Here is a 26,512-nt window from a genome sequence, read left to right as displayed (position 1 = left end):
CTGCTGAGAACAATCAATCCACACTTTCACGAACTTAACACACACACTCACTTACCCTAGTGGCATGCGTTTAATTCCTTCATCCTCTCTCCCAGTCCCTTAATAGCCGCAGCGGATGGAGGCCTGTGGATGAATATTGATTTTAATGGGGCCGTGTGTCTGAATGTTTATCAGCTAATAGTTGAGCTCTGCGTCGTGCGGTGCTCACCTGGCCTGCTGTATTGATCGCTGTGTGTTATTCCTGCTTATTGATGAATGGGGATGCAGTTCAGTGATACAGTGCAGTGATCAATGTCTGGAGGACCCAGTCTGATCATAAGAGGGCCAGGTCAGGGATTAACAATCTCTGCCACACTGGGCTGATGAGAGGGAACAGGTTAACATTGTATCATATAGGCCTAGTATAGGAGTAGCAGCAGCACTTGTATGTCTCTGATGAAGAAGTACTTGTTGTCTTTGCCTCTGTCTTCATCGCTGCTGTTCTTTCTCGGCTGGCAGCGCTCAGTGAGAGGGGAGAGGAGGCAGTTTCTAATTAATGTGATAAATGCTGCATCCATCTCCAGAGGGAAGGAGGGGAATGGAGGTAGGGAGGGGTATGGAGGGAGGGAGGGAGGGAGGAAAGACATGGAGAGGAAGATGGACTAGTAATATTGGTACAAAGCGAGGTGGAAGATGGGTTCTTTAGAGGAAATGAGAATGAAAGAAGAGATGTGACTTTGTTTTTAGTGTGTGTTGTAGGGGGTAAGGTATTATTGAAATGAAGAGCTGTCAATTTATTCATAATATGCATCCCAGGAAAACAAATCACCACGGAAACCAGGCTTGCCTCAGTGTGAGACCCATCTGCACTACAGGATGATGCTTTCTCTCTCTCTCTCCATCACACACTCTCTTTAATATTACCCCTCTTTCTCTCTCTCTCTCCATCACACACTCTCTTTAATATTACCCCTCTTTCTCTCTCTCTCTCCATCACACACTCTCTTTAATATTACACCTCTTTCTCTCTCTCTCATATTTATGTGCCCTTATTTTGGGGGCGCCCGTTCAACATCCATCCGTGTGCATTTGCTTGTGTGTGACTAGGGTTGCAAAATTCTGTGGACTTTCAATAAATTCCCAGGTTTTCCCGAATTCCTGGCCGGAATCAGTAGGGAATAAGCAGGAAATCCAGATTTTCCAGGATTTCTGCAAAACCAGGGAATTTACAGAAAGTTCCTGGAATTTTGCAACCCTATGTGTGACAAGTCTAGTCAAGTCCTACCTGTTCTCTAATAACCAGTCTTAGCTGTACCCAAATACAGTGTTGAATGTAATCTGGGATACCATCAGGATGTGGTGCTGGTGTCTGGAGCGGGCCAGCTGAATGGAGATGAGAGCATATGAATGGATGGATAGAGGAAGGGGATAAATAGATGGATGAACTCAGGAAGGAATGAGAGAGAGACTGAATTGTAATGGGAATCAGAATGACATCTCCTGTCAATGTGGCAGTGTGTTGCCTGGCATAGCAGTCATTTGCCTGTTGAGACTGATCTAGAATCAGCTTGCCTTCCCAAAATCCTTACCTTAACCCTGAGGAGGAACAACAACACTGACCTTAAACCAGTGTCTAGGGACCACTTCATCCTACTCAGATCTCTGGGAATGCTTCCACATCTGACAGGAAGAGGAGAGGAGGAGTGAAGTCTCAGGAACAGTGAAGCAGTGTGTTTGATTCAGAAGGCAAACAACTCCTTACTTTTCTCCTCTCTCTCTCCTGGTACAGGCCCTGCTTTCATTAGCCTGATGGCAGGTGTAAACTCTGCTATCTTCTCTGCTATCTACACAGGAGGTTGGTGGCACCTTAATTGGGGAGGACAGGCACGTGGTAATGGCTGGAGAGGAATAGGTGGAAAGGTATCAACAACATCGAACACATGGTTTCCATTTGTTTGATGCCCTTCCATTTGTGCCAGACATTATTATGAGCCGTCCTCCCCTCAGCAGCCTCCACTGGCTGACAACAACTGTGGGAATTATTTCATGGTTCAATCTTTCATCCTTTCCACTCTTCTCCTAATATCGCTCTGTTGTGATTTTGGGAGCTCACTTTCTCTTTCACCTTTTTCTGTTATTAAGAGCAGGGCTGAAGAGAGACAGACCGAGGGGAGGAGTGAGGTGGTGTGATGTCGCAGTGTGGACATGCATTGTACCCGCAGTGAAGTGGAGAAAAGTACAAATTGATATTTCAGATCTAAAGAGCTGTGGGATTGTCTGTGTGCATCTGGGTGATTGTGTTGGATTCTGTGTGTGTCCTGAGAGCTGTGTCTTAGTATGGTATGGGCCTTTTGCTGCGCGATGAGGCAGAAAGAGCATAGTGGTAGAGGGGAGATGAGTTCAGAGCAGCGGGGGTCTTTAGCTCCTCCAGGAGAGGGCTTAACCCTTTCCCTACCACCCCTACAGCAGGTAAACCCTTTCCCTACCACTCCTACAGCAGGTAAACCCTTCCCCTGTCACTGCTACAGCAGATAAACCCTTCCCCTAACGTGGCACACACGAGATTGGCGTTTTCTATCAGGAGTCTGTATCACGTAGTCAGCTTCACTTAGTTTCTTTTCAATTACATAAGGACCAGAGAAACGTGCTGACAACGACGCTCCTGGCACAGGCAACAATACAAGAACTTGGTCACCTGGCTGCAGTGAACGAGAAACAGCCTGTGTGTCATAGTGTCGTTTCATCCGTCTCTGTGAGGAAGACGGCGCTTCCTTTGCTAGGGCACAGGCACCATGTAGGCGCTCACGAAAGCGACTAACGTAGTCCAACACATTTTCTTTCACACACAACTCTTGTGATAAAAACTGATCCTTAAGGACTTTCATAGGTCCTCTCATGGTGTGTCCAAACACCAGTTCAGCTGGGCTGAACCCTAAGGATTCCTGTACTGTCTCACGGACAGCAAACAAAACTAGAGGAACTCCCTCATCCCAATCCTTCTCAGATTCCAAGCAATATTTACGGAGCATAGACTTCAGTGTCTGATGCCAACGTTCAAGCGCACCCTGAGACTCTGGGTGATATGCGCTTGACACACGGTGTGTAACTGACAAGGATTTTAACACTTGTTTAGAAAGGAAATTCTTACCCTGATCAGTTTGTATCACCTTAGGTAACCCAAAAGTTGAGAAGAATTTGATCAACGCTTTACTCACCACCGGAGCAGTAATCCTTCGCAGAGGAATGGCCTCTGGGTACCTGGTGGCCACACACATAATCGTCAACATAAACTGGTTACCAGATTTTGTCTTTGGTAATGGTCCAACACAATCAACCATCACATGTTCGAATGGTTCACCTATGGCCGGTATGGGACAAAGAGGCACGGGGGAAATAACCTGGTTCGGTTTCCCAGTTACTTGACAGGTGTGGCAAGTCCGACAGAACTGAGCCACATCTTGTTTTAAACCAGGCCAAAAGAAATGTCGCAAAACTCGATCATAAGTCTTGGTGACTCCCAGATGTCCGGACCACTGGTGATCATGAGCGAGGGATAAAACATTTTGTCGAAAGGCTGTAGGAATCACTATTTGGTAAACAGCATTCCAATCTCCGCCAGCGTCAACATGAGATGTCCATTTACGCATGAGGAGATTACCATCAATGAAGTATGCCATGTTTTTCTTCTTTAGCTCCTCCTCTGAGACAACACTAGAAAAACATTTAGCCAGGCTAATGTCAACCTTTTGGTTAGCGATCAGCTGCTCACGAGTAACTGGTAACTGTATTGCCTCAGCAACAAGTTCCACAATCTTCTCCCTTTCTCTGGACTGTTGGTCAGACTGCACCAGCTTACCAGAGGTAGCACCCGAACTATCCTCTGGGTCACACTCTCTGAATAGAATCATGTTCGACAAATCTATCAATTCACCCACTTGTCGTGCTTGAGCACGTGTGACAGCACAAGCGGGGAACACATCTGGATAACCCTGTGCCAGCTCCTCGGAGAGAGACTGGTCACTTTTATCCAATACGGGTATCACCTTTCCTCCGGCAATATCGTTGCCCATTATAAATGTCACACCTTTTACTGGCAACATAGGACGTACGCCAACTCTGAACAATCCACTGACTAACTCAGAGTGTACGTTCACAAAGTGCAATGGCACTGGGACGAATTTCAATTCCTTGTACTAACACACTGGAACCACAATATGTATTATTGGACAAGGGCAACACATCAGATAGTATGAACGACTGCGCCGCACCAGTATCTCTGAGGATTCTAACTGGACGCTGCAACGCTTCGTCATCTGATATGGAAACAAACCCCTCAAAAATGAACAGTTCATAACTGTGATCTGGGACTGGGACAGGGACTTTCAAACCACATTCACTATGAGGCCTCTGTCTTGATTCTGGCCTTACAACCGTACGAATCAGCCCAACACCCGTTGGCGGCCTGGCGTGCTGAGGCATCCCCTGTTTGCATTTAAGCAGAAAGCAATCATTAACCATATGTCCCACCTTATGACAATAGAAACAGTGACGCACATCTTTTGGGCGTGCTGGATGTACTGCTGGTCGACTAGGACTAAAAGTTAGCAACTCTGCAGCCCTGCTCTCCGTACGAGCCAAAAACACGCTCTTATGCGTCAACACAAACTCGTCTGCCAATACAGACGCTTCCGACAGTGAGGATACTTTCTGTTCGTTCAGATAAACTACAATGCGTTCGGGTAAGCAATTTTTTAACTCTTCTAACAAGATTAACTCCCGTAGAGAGTTAAAATCAGTTACCTTACTAGCACTGTGCCATTTGTCAAACAGATTTCCTTTGTCTCTAGCAAACTCCACATAAGTCTGAGTAGAATACTTTTTATGAGACTTAAATCTCTGTCGATATGCCTCAGGAACAAGCTCATAGGCACGAAGAACAGTAGCTTTGACCACGTCATAATTCAAGCTGTCTTCAAGAGGTAGCGCTGCCAGAACCTCTTGGGCTTTACCTGTTAATTTACACTGAAGTAATGGGCACCATACCTCTTCGGGCCATTTCAATGCTACCGCTATACGTTCAAAAACACTGAAATAGGAATCAATCTCTGACTCCCTAAACACAGGTACCAAGGTGATCTGTCTACTAATCTCAAAAGTAGCAGACGACACAGCTGGTGAGGACGGCTCACTAGAAGACATAGTATGAGCAGAGACTAACCTCGCTGTTTCTGCCTCCAGTTCCATTTTACGCATCTCCAGTTCCATCTTACGCGTCTCCTGTTCTGCCTCTAGCTTACGCGTCTCCAGTTCTGCCTCTAGCTTACGCGTCTCCTGTTCCATCTTACGCGTCTCCAGTTCCTGATCAAGCCTACGCGTTTCCAGCTTGTCTAGCCTGATTTGTGCCCGCTCTTCCGCCTCCATTTGGAGCCGTGTCGAGCGGACATCCATCCTGGCATCACTGTCAGTCAGTGGGGAGAGTGGGTCAAAACGGGGCAATGTGGCTGGAGCCTTATCCTCGTCCTCAGACACCGATGGGCTTACAGGAGCAGCAGACTCAGGCGGCGGTAACTCAAGCACTCACTCGTTCAACAATATCTCTAATACTGCTTTCCTCACTTCGGCTTTCACTAAAACCCTTGATATGGGTACAGAAAAGTGGTCAGCCAAAGCCTGTAGATCCACTCTACGGCAATTCTCAAAAACCTCCCACGTAGGGTTTTCCAAAAATGCATCCAACTCAAAAGTAGCCATCCTAAACTAGCAACACGAGCCGACGAATACTGACCACACAAAAAAAACAGGTAGTTACAGCTGCCAAGCTCAACACTGAACCAGACACTAACTAATTTGCATGAGTAGCATGGGTATCAATGAGATAGATCCCAGACGAACCCCCACATTATGTTACGAACCCCGTGGCTTTAAACGTCTAGGGTGGATGGACATGAGACCCGTAACATAATTCATGCAAATTATAAGCGTGACATGGAACAGTGAGAACAAAAACTACACGACAACCATAAACTACCGTCAAACATAAAAGGTTTATTTTTGAACACACGGTAAAGGTTTGGGAAAAAGGGCTGAGCAGGACCCAAGAAATGAAACAATAGTGTAAAAAACCCCTAAACTGATCTTGCCTGCCTCAAGAACCGCTAAGCTACTGCTAGTCATACAAAAATACAGTGGGTGGTCCGCTCAGGTCTAACTAGTGTTTTTAGACAGTTTTCTTCCTACGGGTAATGTACGCCCAAGGGCAACATGCTTAAATTCCCCTTTTCCCAGAAACACACGAAGTTACCAAACAGAGTAACCAGCAACTTAGTGAGTACACAAAACACAGGACACCACAGTATCCATACTCACATACGGAAATAGTCTCTAACAAAATTACCAAACAGAGTAACCAGCAACTTAGTGAGTACACAAAACACAGGACACCACAGTATCCATACTCACATACAGAAATTAGCCTCTAACAAAATTACCAAACAGAGTAACCAGCAACTTAGTGAGTACACAAAACACAGGACACCACAGTATCCATACTCACATACAGAAATTAGCCTCTAACAAAATTACCAAACAGTAACCAGCAACTTAGTGAGTACACAAAACACAGGACACCACAGTATCCATACTCACATACGGAAATAGTCTCTCACAAAGTTACCAAACAGAGTAACCAGCAACTTAGTGAGTACACAAAACACAGGACACCACAGTATCCATACTCACATACGGAAATAGTCTCTAACAAAATTACCAAACAGAGTAACCAGCAACTTAGTGAGTACACAAAACACAGGACACCACAGTATCCATACTCGCATACGGAAATAGTCTCTCACAAAGTTACTAAACAGAGTAACCAGCAACTTAGTGAGTAAACAAAACACAGGACACCACAGTATCCATACTCACATACGGAAAATAGTCTCTAACAAAGTTACCAAACAGAGTAACCAGCAACTTAGTGAGTACACAAAACACAGGACACCACAGTATCCATACTCGCATACGGAAATAGTCTCTCACAAAGTTACCAAACAGAGTAACCAGCAACTTAGTGAGTACACAAAACACAGGACACCACAGTATGTATTATTGGACAAGGGCAACACATCAGATAGTATGAACGACTGCGCCGCACCAGTATCTCTGAGGATTCTAACTGGACGCTGAGACGCTTCGTCATCTGATATAGAAACATACCCCTCAAAAATGAACGGTTCATAACTGTGATCTGGGACAGGGACTTTCAAACCACATTCACTATGAGGCCTCTGTCTTGATTCTGGCCTTACAACCGTACGAATCAGCCCAACACCCGTTGGCGGCCTTGCGTGCTGAGGCATCCCCTGTTTGCGTTTAAGCAGAAAGCAATCATTAACCATATGTCCCACCTTATGACAATAGAAACAGTGACGCACATCTTTTGGGCGTGCTGGATGTACTGCTGGTCGACTAGGACTAAAAGTTAGCAACTCTGCGGCCCTGCTCTCCGTACGAGCCAAAAACACGCTCTTATGCGTCAACACAAACTCGTCTGCCAATACAGACGCTTCCGACAGTGAGGATACTTTCTGTTCGTTCAGATAAAATACAATGCGTTCGGGTAAGCAATTTTTAAACTCTTCTAACAAGATTAACTCCCATAGAGAGTTAAAATCAGTTACCTTACTAGCACTGTGCCATTTGTCAAACATATTTCCTTTGTCTCTAGCAAACTCCACATAAGTCTGAGTAGAATACTTTTTATGAGACCTAAATCTCTGTCGATATGCCTCAGGAACAAGCTCATAGGCACGAAGAACAGTAGCTTTGACCACGTCATAATTCAAGCTGTCTTCAAGAGGTAGCGCTGCCAGAACCTCTTGGGCTTTACCTGTTAATTTACACTGAAGTAATGGGCACCATACCTCTTCGGGCCATTTCAATGCTACCGCTATACGTTCAAAAACACTGAAATAGGAATCAACCTCTGACTCCCTAAACACAGGTACCAAGGTGATCTGTCTACTAATCTCAAAAGTAGCAGACGACACAGCTGGTGAGGACGGCTCACTAGCAGGCATAGTATGAGCAGAGACTAACCTCGCTGTTTCTGCCTCCAGTTCCATTTTACTTATCTCCAGTTCTTGATCAAGCCTACGCGTCTCCTGTTCTGCCTCTAGCTTACTCGTCTCCTGTTCTGCCTCTAGCTTACGCGTCTCCTGTTCTGCCTCTAGCTTACGCGTCTCCTGTTCTTGATCAAGCCTACGCGTCTCCAGTTCCATCTTACGCGTCTCCAGCTTGTCTAGCCTGATTTGTGCCCGCTCTTCCGCCTCCATTTGGAGCCGTGTTGAGCGGACATCCATCCTGGCATCACTGTCAGTCAGTGGGGAGAGTGGGTCAAAACGGGGCAATGTGGCTGGAGCCTTAGCCTCGTCCTCAGACACCGACAGGCTTACAGGAGCAGCAGACTCAGGCGGCGGTAACTCAAGCGCTCGTTCAACAATATCTCTAACACTGTTTTCCTAACTTCTGCTTTCACTAAAACTCTTGATATGGGTACAGAAAAGTGGTCAGCCAAAGCCTGTAGATCCACTCTACGGCAATTCTCAAAAACCTCCCACGTAGGGTTTTCCAAAAATGCATCCAACTCAAAAGTAGCCATCCTAAACTAGCAACACGAGCCGACGAATACTGAACACAAAAAAAACAGGTAGTTACAGCTGCCAAGCTCAACACTGAACCAGACACTAACTAATTTGCATGAGTATCAATGAGAGAGATCCCGGACGAGCCCCCACATTAACATGACCTCCCACTACAGCCGTAGCAGCAATAGAGACAGCCGACTCGGCCCCCTACGGCAGGTAAACATTTCCCCTGTCACCCCTACGACAGGTAAACATTTCCCCTGTCACCCCTACGGCAGGTAAACATTTCCCCTGTCACCCCTACGGCAGGTAAACATTTCCCCTGTCACCCCTACGGCAGGTTCTGTGACTCTGAGCCTGGATGCAGTGACTGCCAGAGTAGAAACTAAGATGTGTGGTCCCCCATTAGACAGACACACACCAGAGCTCAGGAGCTCCAGCCTGAGTCTACAAAGTGGAGCAACTGAGGTGAATGAGGCTTGGTCTATGTTTTGTGACTCACACACACAACAAGATATGTCTAAATGTGGTTCATGACGCGTGTAAGTGTCTATGTTCATTTATGGCCAACAAATCCTGTTGTCTTGTCAATTGTGTGTGTATTTGTCAGACTGTCTGGCCATAATCTTGTTTGTTTGTTCTTTCAGGCAAAGAATTGAATCAGAGGTTCAGTGCTGCTACTGATCAGCTGCTGCTGATTGGTTTATCCAGCGTCTGAGACGGGGTATATAAGGGTAGGCTACTGATGAAGTGCACTAGAGTGTGCACTGCGCGGTCAGTTTTTGGGCTCCCCAGTGAAGCGTCTCGGGCTGTCAGACAGACCATAAAGAAGCTTTCAGACATGATTAATCAAACAGGAGATCATTCCAGGCCAGATTAATCAAACATGAAATGATTGATCAGGGGCTTGAGAGGGTTATTTATAACTGACTGCACTCGCTGCCCTTTGGACTATTATTTTGCTGTGTGTGTTTGTGAGATACAGTGATCAGTGGGTGAACAGGTAGTTTATCAGCCAGAGTCATCTCTCCCAGTTGACGGGGTCAGGTCCAGAGGAAAGCCCAGTCGCCCCTGCTACTGTTGAATCATCCGTCGCTGGGGCTCCTCTTCTCTATCAGGACTCATTCCTCTGTCTAGCAGGAAGTAGGAATATGTTTGTGTGTGCATGTGAGCGTTTGTATCGTGTGTGTGCGTGCACAGCCAGCCTGGAATATGAATATTCAGGCGTCTGGCTTCATATCAGTGTGTGCCAGAGAACACAGGCCACTGATCGCAGGAATACCAATGAGATGAACCACTCATATTCCACTGATGAGTGGCTGTGTCTCTGTGAGAGAGAGGGGGTGGGGTGGGGACTAAGATTGTTTGTTGTTGACATTTTCCTTCCTCTATTCTCCTTATGGCTCTGTGTGCTCCAGAAAAAGGAATTGCACTGATGTATTGATATGTTTCACTTTCATCCGGTACTTTATTTGTGGGCTAGGTCTTCTTCACACATCCCCACTGAAATGGTCACCTTGTGAAATCAACACGTGTGTAGTCACCAGTGTGAATGAGGTCAGTGGGCCTGGGGAATCGCACAGGAGTAGGAGCAGCATTTACTGTGGCCCAGGGTTGGGTTACTGCTGCTGGACTATACCCAGTAATGCACAGAGCACATACTGGTCCTGACTGGAATAGGGTAAGGAAACATATGAGGTGGATTGTAAGACTCACCCCTTTGCCATTCTGTGGAGGCGTCCACCAAATGTGTTTCAGGGAATTAATTTATATCTCCTATTTCTTAAATATGGAGCACAGAGAGCCAAAAGGAGAGTAGAGGAAAGTAAATGTCAGCATTCTCTCTCACGCGGTCTCTCTCTCTCTCTCTCTCTCTCTCTCTCTCTCTCTCTCTCTTTTTCATACACACACACACAAACCACACACTCACATCATGCACACACACACCTGCCACAGAGGTGTGTATAAAAATAGACTGTGGGTCAGGTAAGGGGCGAGGGGGCAAGTTAATTTATAATGGAGGTCTCAGGGCAGGCCTGTGGAGAGGAAACATCTACTGTATACTTTGAGCTTCTCACTATTCTCTCTGTCTGTCGCAAACCTCTCTTTATCTGTCTGTCACTCTCCTGTTATCCCTCTCTACCTGTTTTATAGGCCAGGTATTATCTTTAGCTGGGGGTTTATTGAGTTAGCAGGGTTTTCATGGAGCTGTGCGTACGTACGTGCATGCATGCAAGTGTGTTTGTGTGTGAGAGAAGGAGCAGGTTTTTTATCCCAGGAGTACGACAGTGGCTGTGAGGGGTAATGGCAGGATGGTATCAAGATGAATGGTATGGTAAGCCTAGAAGTGCACTGCACTGTTGGGCAATATTGTACAGTTGTCCTTAGCCCAAGGGCTTTTTGATGGGTGAGATACAGATCTCAGTGAACCCCTCTGTGTTCTAAAAGGAAGTAGTCATAACATTATCTTTCCATCTGTTCATTTTGAAAAATGGCTATTGTGCATAAATTCAATCTGCTTCCTACAATACGAGTGTGTGTGTGTGTGTGTGTGTGTGTATGTATGTATATATGTATGTATATATGTGTGTATATATGTATTTATGTATATATATATATATATATATATATATATATATATATATCTATCCAGCTGACATTCTGTCTCATTGTCTCAGGCTCTCATTCTCTCTACCCCTTCCATCTACTCTCTTCCCCCCTCTCTGTCTCGCTCACTCACACACACACACTCTCTCTCTCTCTTTCTCAACCTCCCTCTCTCTTCCTCTCCATCTCTCTCTTTCATGGTGAGGTTGTTCCCTCCCTCCCTCTCTCCCTACCTCCTCTCCTCAGCAGAGTGCACAGCTAAAGTGTTTTATGGCCAGCGTTGATTTATGTCAATAGGAGTCTATTCTAATTACTACCCCCAGAGCAGTAGTGCCGAGCTGGGAGATGTGGGGAGCGCCCATGTGAGAGTAATGGCTGCTTTTACCCGATCCCTTAACGCCAGCGTGTCTGTGTTATTGCACACACACATTGTCCTCCTGTTGTCTAGTTTGTGTTTAATGTGCCTCCTCACGTTCTGTAATGGTCCCCTCTGTCCTCACAGGGACACACACTGTGGTCATTCTGAAGGTGTGTGTGTGTGTGTGTGTGTGTGTGCGTGCATGCTCGCGCTTTAGTTGCTGTCATAATTTCCATCACTTTATGGGTAAGGAGGAGTGTGTGTGGAGATGGATGGGGTCATACTGACAGATGGCTGCTTCCTTTCACTGAATGTGAATCACTTCTCAATTAACATATTCCTTTCTTTATGAGTAAGAAGGGTGTGTGTGTGCGTCGCTGTCATAATAATTCCCATCTCTTTATGAGGAAGGAAGGACGTGTGTGTCTGTTTGGAGAAGTTGACTCCCCTGAATGTCATAATTGAAAGGTGGAGATGGTCACCTTGGCTGTTAAAGACTTTATTGGCATTTAAAAAAGCCAACCACCTGTACCACTGACCCCTGGGGGGCGGGCTTTTGCATGTCATAGAGCTTGATTGTGCCGAAGGGACCTGGAATGACACACAGCTGGCAAGGTGGGAAAGAACAGCCAATTGAAGGGGTTGCTCTGATGACGTTTGTGCGTGTCAACACCATCCTTGCGCCTCGCCAAATCTCACAAAACAGTAAATACTAAGGGTTCACGTCACTTCAACACGTACTCCACTCATAAGAGGAAGAGCATTTAATCTGTGAGCTTCATTCAGTAAGCTTCCTCTGTTAATGTTGTTATTCACCTCTCCACTTTCACAGCCCAGCGTTTTATATCTCCAACCTCCATTCACTTTGAAATTACAGCATTTCACACACACAGTCAACTCTGTCACAGAACACGGTGTAGGCTACCACATCCTCAGTCCTCCTTTTCTGAAATATGAATATTACATTTGAATCTGATTTGCCGTTTTAGAATGGCTGGGGTGGAATGGGCCGTGCATGTGTGCGCCTTATCAGCACCTACCAGTAGTGCTCCCAGTCATGAATACTGCTCCCTTCATCCTCCTCTCTCACTCAGACCCCCCCCCCCCCATACCCGTTCTCTCTGCCCCTCACCTTCCTTACTTACACCCCCTCACCCTCCTCAGCTCTCTACTCCCACTCCTCTCACCCCTCGCCTCCTTTCCCACGTCACTCTTTAATTAAAGGGGCATTTCACCTAATTTCTACAACACAAACAGCATTTGAACGTAAACATTAAAGAGGCGTGTTTCAGTTAGGACTGAGGCTTTGACAGGCAGAGGCATCGTTCTCGAACAACCCTCATTTTAACAACTGAGTGGGGATTCCCCTTCAGGGACACACACACACACTGGTGTTGGTAGTCATAAAGGAGAGATCAGGGGTTAGTGGTAATCCCCAGGTGCTACTGACAGATGGGTCTAGTAGAAGTACTGTATAAGCACTGGAGCATTCCAGGCCTGAGGCCTCGTTCCCTGGCTCCCTCAGCGGTCGGTCTGGATCAAAGACCCAGGATGAGAAGAGTTATTCCCAGAAGGTCAGACATAGCCAGCTGTTGCAGCTGGACAACACCTAATGACTTCCAGTAACAGACACTGGAGCTGGGATTGCCTATAGAACCGCACCTACTGGGGTTTACTGGCTAAGCATTGGACTATGACCGCCCTGACCAACTGTTGTGGTTAGGGTTCAGTCTGTGGCTTGTCTGTAGTCAGTCTGTATGTACGTGGGTGCTTGCAGTGTGAGGTTGAACAGGGACAGAAGTCAACAGAACAGTTGCACTCTGATTTAATACCTCAAACAGCAGCATATGCTTTTATAGATAAGCTATCATAGGTCAGCAGTTTGCTGTGACGATGTGTTGGGAAACTTCAGACAATTCGCTTTTCTTTTATTCTTCGGAACTGCAGCCCGACGTGTGTGCGTGCGCAGACCAGTAAACTATTGCATGGGGTTCATGCGCATACCCCTCTTAAGGGTACAGGGGAAGTGTATTGCACTTATTGCATTGCCATGGATGTTGGTTTTGAATGGCTTCTATATTTGGCACAATGACTTCCTCTCACACATCTCACACATACGCACTCTCACACCCACTTAAGACCTGTACTTGACGCAGCTTTGACACATAGCACAAACATGATGCTAGCCTAATGAAATTAGCTCTTACCGTTAGGCTAGCACTCTGAGGACAGACCTCTGCAATGTCACTGTAAGGATATAGTTACAGTATGCTACGCTATGCTACACCTCTGCAGCAAACCAACCTATAGAGCTGCAGTACATTCTGTCATGGAGCCAGATATATGTACATGAGGGGTGTCAGACGTGGGCCTTTTGAGGTTAAACATAATGGCTTTTCCAGCCATGTTGTTTCCATCCGCAATCGATGATTCAAGATTAGAAATTAAACAAAATCATAATCACTTGTTGTTTTGCCAAGGTACAGTGCATTCGGAAAGTATTCAGACCCCTTCCCTTTTTCCACATTTTGTTACGTTACAGCCTTATTCTAAAATGGTTTAAATAAAACATTGAATTGATGTTTTTTCTCCTCAATCTACACACAATACCCCACAATGACAAAGTGAAACAGGTTTCTATAATTTTTTGCAAATGTATTAAATATAAAAAACAGATACCCTAAGTATTCAGACCCTTTGCTATAAGACTCGAAATTGAGCTCAGGTGCATCCTGTTTCCATTGATCATCCTTGAGAGTCCACCTGTGGTAAATTCAATTGGACATGAATTGGAAAGGCACACACCGGTCTATATGAGATCCAACAGTTGACAGTGAAAACATTTATAGAGAGGATCTGGAAGAAACTCCTATCAGAGAAGAATGGAAGAAACTCCCCAAATACAGGTGTGCCAAGCTTGTAGTGTCATACCCAAGAAGACTTGCAGCTGTAATCGCTGCCAACGGTAATTCAACAAAGTAGTGAGTAAAGGGTCTAAATACTTATGTAAATGTTATATTTCAGTGTATTTATTGTAATTTTTTTTGCAAACACTTCAAAAAACCTATTTTTGCTTTTTCATTATGGAGTATTGTGTGTAGATTGAAGGCTTAAAAAAAAAAAAATTAGAATAAGGCTGTAACGTAATACTTTCCGAATGCACTGTAAGTTTGACAGTAGTTTACAACAAAGTAAAGCTGCCTTTCTGTGTTCTACTCTTTCATGTTGGACAACAGTGGCACTGGGTAGCTAAGAGGTGAGCTGAGACTATGCTCTCCGTGTTCAATCAAAGATGGCCACAGACTGACTCTCTGTCTCGGTCTCTCTCTGTCTGTCTCTACACAAATGGAGAATATATTTTAATGATGTACTTCAGTTACGTTAGTTAACTGCCCCCCCCCCCCCCACACTCTGTTGGAGAAACAGCAGTTAACATCAGACCCACCCCCCTCCTTATGAAAGATAACCTACCTTCTCCATCACTAAACCTGGCAGTAGATGAGCTACAGTCAGCCTGAAGAGACGTACAGTACATAACTCTCCCTGGATCTAATAACCTCACTGTCTGATGGACGCCTATGGTAAAGAGATCTGGCTGTTATCATTGGATGAGGGTGGAGGGGTTATGCGTTTGGATTGGGTGAGGGTGATGGTATGGGGGGATTTGGAAAGTGTGCAGTTGGGGGGGGGTCTTCAGAGTGGTTGGTTATATAAGGGTAGCTGTTTGTGTGTGTAGGGAGGGGGAATCTGCTGGTAGAGCAAAGCTGTGACATTCATCACACTCACTGCTTAAGAACACTGGGTATACACCCCTGTGTGTGTGTGTGTGTGTGTGTGTGCCTCTCATCAGGAGAGCATGTTTGCTGCCTTTCCATCTCTGCTGACAGACGCCTCTCCTGTGATGGGATCTGCTGCTTTGTTTTTGCCTTGTTGAAGCATCACTTCAACTCCCACTACATGGTCATTCTGCTCATTAGGATAGGCTGTTATTAAGAGCCTTCTGCGACTGCCGTCCACGGGTATTTATTTATTTTTTAAATAATTTTAATTTTTTTACATTCCAAAAACAAACTTATACATACGAACAACAACTTACAGAGACACACAAAAACAATGACTACATCTCCTCTGCCCAGACCCGCATGTTCACACCCCCATCCCTACTGGCCTGCATTATTGTTTGCCACTTGGGCTTAAATTGTACCATTCGGTTTTTCTCGGTCGCCCATGCTATTTCAATATTTCAATAATAAATCATTTGATTTTTCCATTGTGTTAATGATGGCGGATTGATTGACTTCCAAGTTTTTAGTATAAATGTTTTCAAGATCAGTGATGAGAAAAGGGGGTCTTTCTAACTGATGCAGACATTTATGTAGAATGTTAGGAACTAAATATTTTTAAGCATAATTGAGAATACATAAAGTTATGAACTAAATAGATAGGAAGTAAATATTGCTAAGCATAATTGAGAATACATAGTCCGCTGGCAGTTGGGTTTCAGACTATGTATTAGAAGGATGTAGTTTGTGGCTATTGAAACCCCCCAGTCAGCACACACACTGGTTAGTCACTGTGATGATTAAGATGTCCCTGCAGCAGCAGAACTGTCGGCTGCTGGAGTCGCCCGCGCACACACAGCAGATATCACCGCTCTGATATCTCTTATCTCACACACACACACACACACACACACACACACACACACACACACACACTCCTTTAGCATCCCTCTATCATCCCTCTTTCCATACTTCTGTCATCCCTTTGTTCTTCTCTCTCCACAGTCCTCCGTTCCTCTCTCCATCACTGGACACAGCAAATAACACAGCCCAGATAAGTCACACAAACTCCTCTACCATCCCCTCGTCCCTCTCTCTCATCCATCTCCCTGTCGTCGTCTCTGTCTCTCTCTGTCTGTGTATGTGTGTAAACCATGACTGCTGCCCTTTCATCTGTTTCCCCACCACCCCATACTTTCTCTCTTCTCTAAGGCGACCGATAATATCTGGGTAATCGTAGACACGTTGGCATCCCAGTAGGTCTAAAGTAGTGTACTACATGTGGAGTATGGTGGGGCTGATCACAGTTGACCAGTGTGCAGGCAGTGGGAGTAGGACGGGTCAGAATAGAGCAGGGATCAGAGGCTGAGCTCTTAACAGGTGTCTGATCATCCACTCTGTTACTTAACAGGATAACTAAGACTTATCCCTGTGTTTCTTTGTTTGCTTGCTTATCCAGGCTTAATGGCTGTGTTCACTCACTCATACACACACTTGCATATATAAACACACACACAGCTGCTCTTCGGATGTCTGAAAGGATACATCGCCTTTGTTAACCCAGACATGCCTTGTAAGTCATAATAACAATGTTCCAAAACAGCTATTAATGTGTTCAATACTGTCCCATGTTGTTCCTCCAGACAGACTTACCTTTCTCAATCAATTCAATTCAAGGGACTTTATTGGCATGGGAAACATATGTTTACATTGCCAAAGCAAATGAAATGGATAAACAAAAGTGAAATAAAAATATTACACTCACACAAGTTCCAAAAGAATAAAGACTTTTCAAATGTCATTGTCTATATACAGTGTTGTAGCGATGTGAAAATAGTTAAAGTACAATATGTAAATATGTTTGTGTTTACAATGGGGTTTGTTCTTCACTGGTTGCCCTTTTCTTGTGGCAACAGGTCACATCTTGCTGCTGTGATTACACACTGTGATAATTCACCCAATAGATATGCGAGTTAACAAAATTGGATTTGTTTTCTAATTCTTTGTGGGTCTGTGTAATCTGAGGGAAATATGTGTCTCTAATATGGTCATAGATTTGGCAGGAGGTTAGGAAGTGCAGCTCAGTTTCCACCTCATTTTGTGAGTAGTGTGCACATAGCCTGTCTTCTCTTGAGAGCCAGGTCTGCCTTCGGCGGCCTTTCTCAATAGCAAGGCTATGCTCACTGAGTCTGTACATAGTCAAAGATTTCCTTAATTTGGGGTCAGTCACAGTGGTCAGGTATTCTTTTAGGGCCAAATTTCATTATAGTTTGCTCTGTTTTCTTTGTAAATTCTTTCCAATGTGTCAAGTAATTATATTTTAGTTTTCTCATGATTTGGTTGGGTCTAATTGTGTTGCTGTCCTGGGGCTCTGTGGGGTCTGTTTGTGTTTGTGACCAGAGCCCCAGGACCAGCTTGCTTATGGGACCCTTCTCCGGGTTAATCTCTCTGTAGGTGATGGCTTTAGTTATGGAAGGTTTGGGAATCGCTTCCTTTTAGGTGGTTGTAGAATATAACAGCTCTTTTCTGGATTTTGATAATTAGCGGGTATCGGCCTAATTCTGCTCTGCATGCATTATTTGGTGTTTTACGTTGTACACAGAGGATAGTTTTGCAGAGTCTCAATTCCCATTTTGTGAATTCTTGATTGGTGAGCGGACCCCAGACTTCACAACCATAAAGGGCAATGGGTTCTATAACTGATTCAAGTATTTTTTGCCAGATCCTAATTGGTATGTTCCTTTTGATGGCATAGAAGGCCTTTCTTGCCTTGTCTCTCAGATCCTTCACAGCTTTGTGGAAGTTACCTATGGCGCTGATGTTTAGGCCGAGGTATGTATAGTTTTTTTGTGTGCTCTAGGGCAACGGTGTCTAGATGGAATTTGTATTCGTGGTCCTGGCAACTGGACCTTTTTTGGAACACCATTATTTTTGTCTTCCTGAGATTTACTGTCAGGGCCCAGGTCTGACAGAATCTGTGCAGAAGCTGCTGCTGCTGCTGTAGGCCCTCCTTGGTAGGGGACAGAAGCACCAGATCATCAGCAAACCGTAGACATTTGACTTCAGATTCTAGTAGGATGAGACCAGGTGCTGCAGACTGTTCTAGTGCCCTCGCCAATTTGTTGATATACATGTTGAAGAGGGTGCGGCTTAAGCTCTCTCTGACCTCTGTTTATGGTGGTCACTATGGTAACCACAGGAGGGAAGGAATGTCTGAGACTGCGTCAGATACGTCCCCATGCAACTCCGAGAGAAAGGCCAGAGAAAGAGGCCTAGATGGATATTCTACCCGTAGGCCTCGGCGCCAAAGCGAGCACAGAGGGGTTGTGGGAACAGCCGACAGAGGGGAAGGGGTCAGACACCGAGAGCAAGGGACAGTCACAGAAGGAGAGAGAGTCAGAGAGAGAGATTGTGAGGGAGAGTCAGAGAGAAAGTGAAACGAGTTTAAATGTTAGGCAGAAAAGGTTTCAGAATGATAAGGCACAAGCTCATGCACTGTCTGCGGCCCCTGACCTCGTATACAAGCGCCAAGCCCCCTGTTAGTCAGCCAGGCTACAACAAGGCTAGTGGATGGAAACATGGCGAGGCAATATAACAGGCCAAAAAACCCTCATTAGCGTACACTGCTATCTTTCTCTTTTGGTTTTGGCTCAGCTCGGCTTGGCTAGAATCTCGCTCTCTCGCTCTCTGGCCATGATTCAGGAAAGGAGTAGAGAAACGAGCCATTCTTTTTGTCGGGAAGTGTTGCGTATTTGTCCGTAAAAGGGCGTGCAGTGCTGTTATCGCCTGGCTGAAATGGATAGGGGAGGATTGACTTTCTCTTGCTCAGCTGTACGCAGCACGGCGGAGGGAGGGGAAGCGTGTTTGGCTAGTGGTGCAGTTTCTCCCCCTCCTTACCTCCTGGCTATTTATCTCCTGCTTTATCTGGGTTTCAGCAAGGAACGAAGGACAGCCAGGTCACCGCTACTGTAGCCAGTCTTCTCCCCCAAGTGTGTGTGTGTGTGTGTGCGCCCGCACTGTAGTCACACAGAAAGTTTGATGCTGTGCGGCGGGGCAGAGCTGTGAACATCACTTGGTTTACCATTTATTACAGTTTACACCATGTATAACTCAGACTTCAGTATAGCCAGCTCACTGTAGCCCTCTCTCCCCTCCCTCCTCCTCCTCCCAGGCGGCGGCTGACTTTGCCAAGGCCCATCTGTCGGAGGCGTTGCGTCAGCAGCTCCTGAGCTACGACCGAGAGAAGGAGAAGGATGAGAAGGAGAGCAGCGGTGGTCGGTCCTATCCCTCCATTCTGGAGCAGCAGATCCTGGCTCTGGACAGGGACATGCTGGACAAGCTGTCAGCCGTCCACAACGAAGCAGGTCAGAGGGCAGGGAAGCCAGGGGTTAAAGGTCACAGCCAGCTACCCCTAGCCACTAATCTAGCAACAGTTTATACCTTAATCCTGAACTTAACCATTAAAGGGAAAATATGTACCAATTTATTTTTACAAAAAACTTCCCATGCCTAGAAATAGAATGAATAGGCTAGAATGTGTAGAGCTGACTTCACTGTTAGTTGGATGCCTCAGTCTTGAGATCTGTGTTGTACAGTGACTGCAATTCTTTGTTTTGGATTGATTGCACTCATTTCTGCATGCTCAAACAATGTTGTCTAACGAGTGGGCTGTGAAAGACGCACAAATTATGACTCTGCTATGTTTGGGGACTGGCCAGAGTTAGTTGAAATAGCTGTGGTCTTTATGTGACAGTGAGAGCTAGCGGAAATGAAGTCTGTATAAATAGCTGTGGTTCAAGGGTGTGTGAGTGCGTATGTGTATGCATGCATTTGTGTGTGTGTGCACGTAAGTGAATGCATTAGTTTGTATACATGAGTGGGGTAGGCTAGGGGCAGACATGGATTTCTCTTGGACTCTTGTAAGGAAGGAGCCCATTACTAGTGTGATGTTTGCTCACATGGGTTTGCCCATTCCTACGCTTGTTGTTTTTCTAGGAGCCCTTAATTGCTGCTTGCAAAGTATTTCTGACTTTGCTGTACTCTGTTGTTCGGTCGTTTACAGTGGGCTCAGGCTCCGGCCGTGAGCTATTAAAATAGAGCTTTATCTTCATCAGACATGTAGCAATTATCTCTTCTTTCCAAAGAGAAAAGAGGGAGAGAAAGGAAGAGAGAAAGAAAGAGTGCCCACTCCTCAGCTGCCTCCTTAGGGTGGCTTGACAGATACAGTGCCTTCAGAAAGTATTCATACCCCTCGACTTATTTTGTTGTTACAGCCTGAATTCAAAGTTGATTAAATTGATGTTTTTTTCTCACCCATCAACATACAATACACCATAATGACAAAGTGAAAACATATTTTTAGAATCTTTTGCAAATTTATTGGAAATGAAATGGAGAAATATCTCATTTACATAAGTATTCACAACCCTGATTCAATACTTTGTAGAAGCACATTGGCAGCGATTACAGCTGTGAGTCTTTCTAGGTAAGTCTCTAAGAGCTTTCCACATCTGGATTGTGCAACATTTGCCCATTATTCTTTTTTAAATTCTTCATGTTGTGTCAGATTGGTTGTTGATCATTGCTAGACCACCATTTTCAGGTCTTGCCATACATTTTCAAGCTGATTTAAGTCAAAACTGTAACTCGGCCACTCAGGAACATTCACTGTCTTCTTGGTAAGCAACTCCAGTGTAGATTTGTGTTTTAGGTTATTGTCCTGCTGAAAGGTGTCTGGTGGAAAGCAGACTGAACCAGGTTTTCCTCTAGGATTTTGCCTGTGTTAAGCGCCATTCTGTACATTTTTTTATCCTGAAAAACTCCCCAGTCCTTAACGATTACAAGCATAGCCATAACATGATGCAGCCACCACTATGCTTGAAAATATGGAGAGTGGTACCTAGTAATGTGTTGTATTGGATTTGCCCAAAACATAACACTTTGTATTCAGGACAAAAAGTTTCCCACATTTTTTGCAGTATTACTTTAGTGCCTTATTGCAAACAGGATGCATGTTTTGAAATATTTTTATTCTGTACAGGCTTCCATCTTTTCACTATCAACTCCCGAGTGGCGCAGCGGCCTAAGGCACTGCATCTCAGTGCTTGAGGCGTCACTACAGACCCCCTGGTTCGATTCCAGGCTGTATCACAACCGGCCGTGATTGGGAGTCCCATAGGGCGGCGCACAATTGGCCCAGCGTCGTCCGGGTTTGGCTGGTGTAGGCCGTCATTGTAAATAAGAATTTGTTCTTAACTGACTTGCCTAGTTAAATAAAGGTAAAATATAATTTTTTATAAAATTAGGTTAGTATTGTGAGTAACTACAATGTTGTTGATCCATCCTCAGTTTTCTCCTATCACAGCCATTAAACTCTGTTAACTGTTTTAAAGTCACCATTGGCGACATGGCGAAATCCCCGAGCGGTTTCCTTTCTCTCCTGCAACTGAATTAGGAAGGACGCCTGTATCTTTTGTAGTGACTGGGTGTATTGATGCACCATCCAAAGTGCAATTAATAATTTCACCATGCTCAAAAGGATATTCAATGTTTTGTTATACTTTTTTTTTTTAAGTACACCCATCTCAATTTTATCCATTTTAAAACACAACAAAATGTGGAAAAAGTCAAGGGGTGTGAATATTTCTTAAGGCACTGTATATAGGCTGAGAGGGTATAGAGTTACATGATAAAGGGAAAGAGGACAAAAAGAGAAAGGGTTGGAAAGAGACAAAGGCCCAGTGTATGGAACGGAGAGAGAGAAGAGTATAAGTGACAAAAATAGGGATGGAGACAGTGTAATGATGAAGAGATAACAGAAGGTGATACTGAAAGGGGAAGGGTGTAGTCCTGAACTCCTAGAGAGAGATGGAGCTTCATCCGTCTTCACCTCCACCCACACTCGTTTAGCACCTACAGGACCAAAGAGCAGTGGGAGGGAAAGCCTTGAGGGAGAGAACGCGAGGGGGAGAGAACGCGAGGGGGAGAGAAAGCGAGGGGGAGAGAGAAGTTGTCACAACAGATGCACTGATGGTTTATTCAGAATGTAGGGAAGAGAAAAGAGAGCTAGAATATTCATGATGAGCCGGCGGTAAAAACTCGCTTCACACACTGCGATTTCAGGAATGCAGCACACGGAATGTCTCTGCCTCTCTCCGGGTATTCCTTATCCTGACATTCTAACTTAATGTTCAGTGTGGGAGGTGAAGAAAGGTAGGGAGTCCGAGGAAGAGAAAAACTAGTGCGAGCGATGAAGAGATCAAGAGGGAGGGTGTCTACGGAATATATACTAAACAAAAATATAAACGCAACATGCAACAATTTCAAAGATTTTACAGTTCATATGAGGAAATCTGTCAATTGAAATAAATAAATTAGGCCCTAATCTATGGATTTCACATGACTTGGAATGCAGATATGCATCTGTTGGTCACAGATACCTTAAAACAAATGGGCATCACAATGGGCCTCAGGATATCTTCACGGTATTTCTGTGCATTCAAATTGCCATTGATAAAATGCAATTGTGTTCATTGTCTGTAGCTTATGCCTGCCCATACCATAACCCCACCACCACGATGGGGCACTCAGTTCACAACGTTGACAACAGCAAACTGCCCGCCCACACGATGACATACATGTGGTCCGCGGTTGTGAGGCTGGTTGGATGTACTGCCATATTCTCTAAAACAACGTTGGATGCGATATATGGTAGCGAAATGAACATTCAATTCTCTGGCAACAGCTCTGGTGGACATTCCTGCAGTCAGCATGCCAATTGCATGCTCCCTCAAAACTTGACACATCTGTGGCATTGTGTTGTGTGACAAAACTGCATATTTTAGAGTGGCCTTTTATTGTTCCCAGCACAATAATAATAATAATAATATGCCATTTAGCAGACGCTTTTATCCAAAGCGACTTACAGTCATGCATGCATACATTTTTGTGTATGGGTGGTCCCGGGGATCGAACCCACTACCCTGGCGTTACAAGCGCCGTGCTCTACCAGCTGAGCTACAGAGGACCACAAGGTGCACCTGTGTAATGATCATGCTGTTTAATCAGCTTCTTGATATGCCACACCTGTCAGGTGGATGGATTATCTTGGCAAAGGAGAAATGCTCACTAACAGGGATGTAAACAAATTTGACATTTGAGAGAAATAAGCTTTTTGTGCATGTGGAACATTTCTGGAATCTTTTATTTCAGCTCATGAAACATGGGACCAACACTTTACATGTTGTGTTTATATTTTTGTTCAGTGTAATTTTTACATATTAACTTATTATTCTGAGTGGGTGGGGGAGAGAGTGTATTGTCCTATAGAGTGTACAGAACACTATAATAGTTTATTCACAGCACAGAACCTGTGACTCAGATGAGTAGCTGGTATAAAAGGGCCATTCAAGCTGTCAGGCAGTGTCAGTCACGTTCTACTGGAGGTCATGTGACACCATAATCGTAAATGTAGAATGGACCAGTGTTGAACCCGAGACCATAACAAGCTAACTCCCGGTCTGGGGGCAACAGTTGACTTTTAGGTAGTCCCAGGCAAGGTTGCTCCTCCTGCGACGTGCCCACTTAGCGAAGGCACTACCTCTCTTACACTCATTGACATTTACATTTTAGTCATTTAGCAAATGCTCTTATCCAGAGCGACTTACAGTAGTGAGTGCATACATTTACATACGGGTCCCCCGTGGGAATCGAACCCACAACCTTGGCATTGCAAGCGCCATGCTCTACCAGTTGAGCTACACAGGACCACTCACCTCCCTTTGACCTCTTACTCTCCAGAGCAACCCCAGCTGCTGATACAAATCTATTGTGTGATCTGTGTCAACCTCAGAGTCTAGAGGTACTGGATAAGAGCATTTGCTACTAGCCTACCCACAAGTCCACTGATCCAGTCCCATCTGCCTCCCATCTCTCCCAGCCCTCCCATCTCTCCCGACCCTCCCATCTCTCCCAACCCTCCTTTCCCTCCAAAGCAACATGACCTGTTGATTCCCAGACTGAGGTTTCAACCGTCGCCTCCTAGCCCCATTCTGTTCATTATCCTCCCATATTTCACTCATCCCCTTGCTTGGACGACAGTAAACCGGATTAAGATTGAGCCCAAAGATTGTCTTACCGTAAAGCTACACTACATAAAAAAAGAAAGTCGTGCTTTTGAGTTGTTTCAAAGCATCAGTCAGCCATGTATTGAATTGGCTCTGAGTTTTCTGCCCAACTGCCTCCCCGAGTCTTGGGGGGGGATCAGTTGGACTGGTAATTGTTATTGATTGTTGTCCTTGTATCTGATTCAGCGGGTAGATCATTTGGGGACTGGAGCTTTGAGCTTTTGTTATAATCAGGACGAGCAGAGAGTCCTCAGGACAACCTCATATCAGATGTATCCCTCTCTCCTCTCATCCATCCATTGTTTATCTGGGAACAATAGAAGGGAAAAGAGAAGTGTGAGAGGCCTCTGATGAAATGGCCAAGTCTATTCAACCCATCTTTTTAATAGTGAGTTATTTATTGAACCTTTCTTTGGCCTGGTATGTCCTAGAGGACAACTACTCTTTTATAGTCGGGACATGGGGTTAGCAGGGAAAAGCTGATATCTAGACCAGCTGGAGCACAGGATGTATGGGGAAGCTATTTATTTTGGACTGGGTAGTAGACAATGGCATGGACATAGTCATGTGCACACACTAAAGTAGGCTAATTGGAGAAGTTGACGTGCCCAGGCCATGACTAATGTTCAGCAAAAAGAGAGCGGAACAGGGTAGAGCCTAGCTAATTGAACAATAGAGCTAGCCTAGGTATGTTAGGTTAATTTGAAGACGTGAACTAGCGCAGATATGCAAGGCTAATTTGGAGAAGTCAGTTTGTGTAGGTATGCTAAGTTTAATTGGAGTTGTGGATGTGCACAGGGCAAAGTTGAGCTAATCAGAGATTGGTATGTGTGTGCTAGGATGATGGTTTAATTGGGGAAGGGTGTGCTTGCAGGGCAGTGCAGCCCATTTTCTCCATCACCACGGGAACCCGATAAAAATAATGAACTGGACGGCATGGCACAGAGAGGAGAGGATTAGACACACAGAGATGAAAAGATAGAATAGCTCATTTTTGTCTACCACTTTCCCTTCTTGTTTCTTGCCTCTCTCTCTGGCTCTGTTTTCTGTTTGTGTTGTCATTTTTCCCTCACCCAAAGCTATAAATGGGAATAAGAAAATCACTGTCCTGCTGAGAAGTAATCTAATTTTCCCCTCACTCTCACTCCCTCTCTTCCTCTTTTTATTGTCGCTCTCTGCATCTCTCACCCCCGTTTTCTCTCTCCAGTTGGCTCGGTGCATCTTTGCCTCTAAAATTATTGAATTGAATAAAAAAACACCGCCAGGGAGCTGGACCTGTTTAATTTCCTCACTAAGCCCTGAAATGGCAGAGTATAACCCAATTCCTGCAATGGAAAATCACAATCATAAGTGTGGACATGCAATGTAGGCGCAGGGTTGAAACTAAAGGCAGGTTCAGTTCATTCAATGAAATGGACCTCCCCTCACTCCCTCTCCCTGCCAGTCCTAAAGCCTCTCTCCTCCTTGGGGTGGTCCAGTCAGATGTCCCCATCCCCCCTCTGTCCTGGTTCTGAGTTGTGTGGTGTGCAAACAGACAGATGGTCAAACAGACTGGTCTGTTCTCAATGCAAGGCCTTGGATCTCAGACAATGGGCTTCAGTCTCAGCCCAGAGACAGGGAAACCAAACAAAGAAGGGAAAGGGAGAAGAAAACAACCCAAAGAAGAGGACATGTTTTGAAGTGCTGTTTTCAAAGGGCTGTGGCTGTGCATTGTTGGAGAGAGTTTGTTTGTGCAAGCAGACGCTATAGATCACATGTGTCAGACTCATTCCACGGAGGGCCGAGTGTCTGCGGGTTTTCGCTCCTCCCTTGTACTTGATTGTTGAACTATGGTCACTGATTAGAGAGGGACGACCCTCGCCTGGTTGAAATGAGGTTGACACCCCTGCTATAGTGTGTCTTTGGCAGTCTTTGACAATAGGATGTTCAAGTTCTATTCTAGATTAACATGGGTGGATTTTCTCTCTTTCCTATCCTCCCTCTCTTCTATCCTCCCTCTCTTCTATCCTCCCTCTC

At 45.1% G+C, this 26,512-nt stretch overlaps 1 protein-coding gene across 1 annotated transcript in view; it reads left to right on the top strand.

Moving 5' to 3' along the window:
* LOC311105825 (protein phosphatase 1L-like) overlaps positions 1-26,512 on the top strand; it is a 43,458-nt gene that overhangs the window by 11,860 nt on the left and 5,086 nt on the right. The window contains exon 2 of the mRNA XM_084148033.1: positions 19,543-19,735. Coding sequence (XP_084004159.1) covers positions 19,543-19,735 — 193 coding nt within the window. The remainder of the gene's footprint in view (positions 1-19,542; positions 19,736-26,512) is intronic.

Source organism: Coregonus lavaretus (genome assembly GCF_964263955.1).
Source record: "Coregonus lavaretus genome assembly, chromosome: 30".
Taxonomy (NCBI): domain Eukaryota; kingdom Metazoa; phylum Chordata; class Actinopteri; order Salmoniformes; family Salmonidae; genus Coregonus; species Coregonus lavaretus.
Note: the sequence above shows the minus strand (reverse complement) of the source record. Positions and strands in the feature narration are given on the sequence as shown.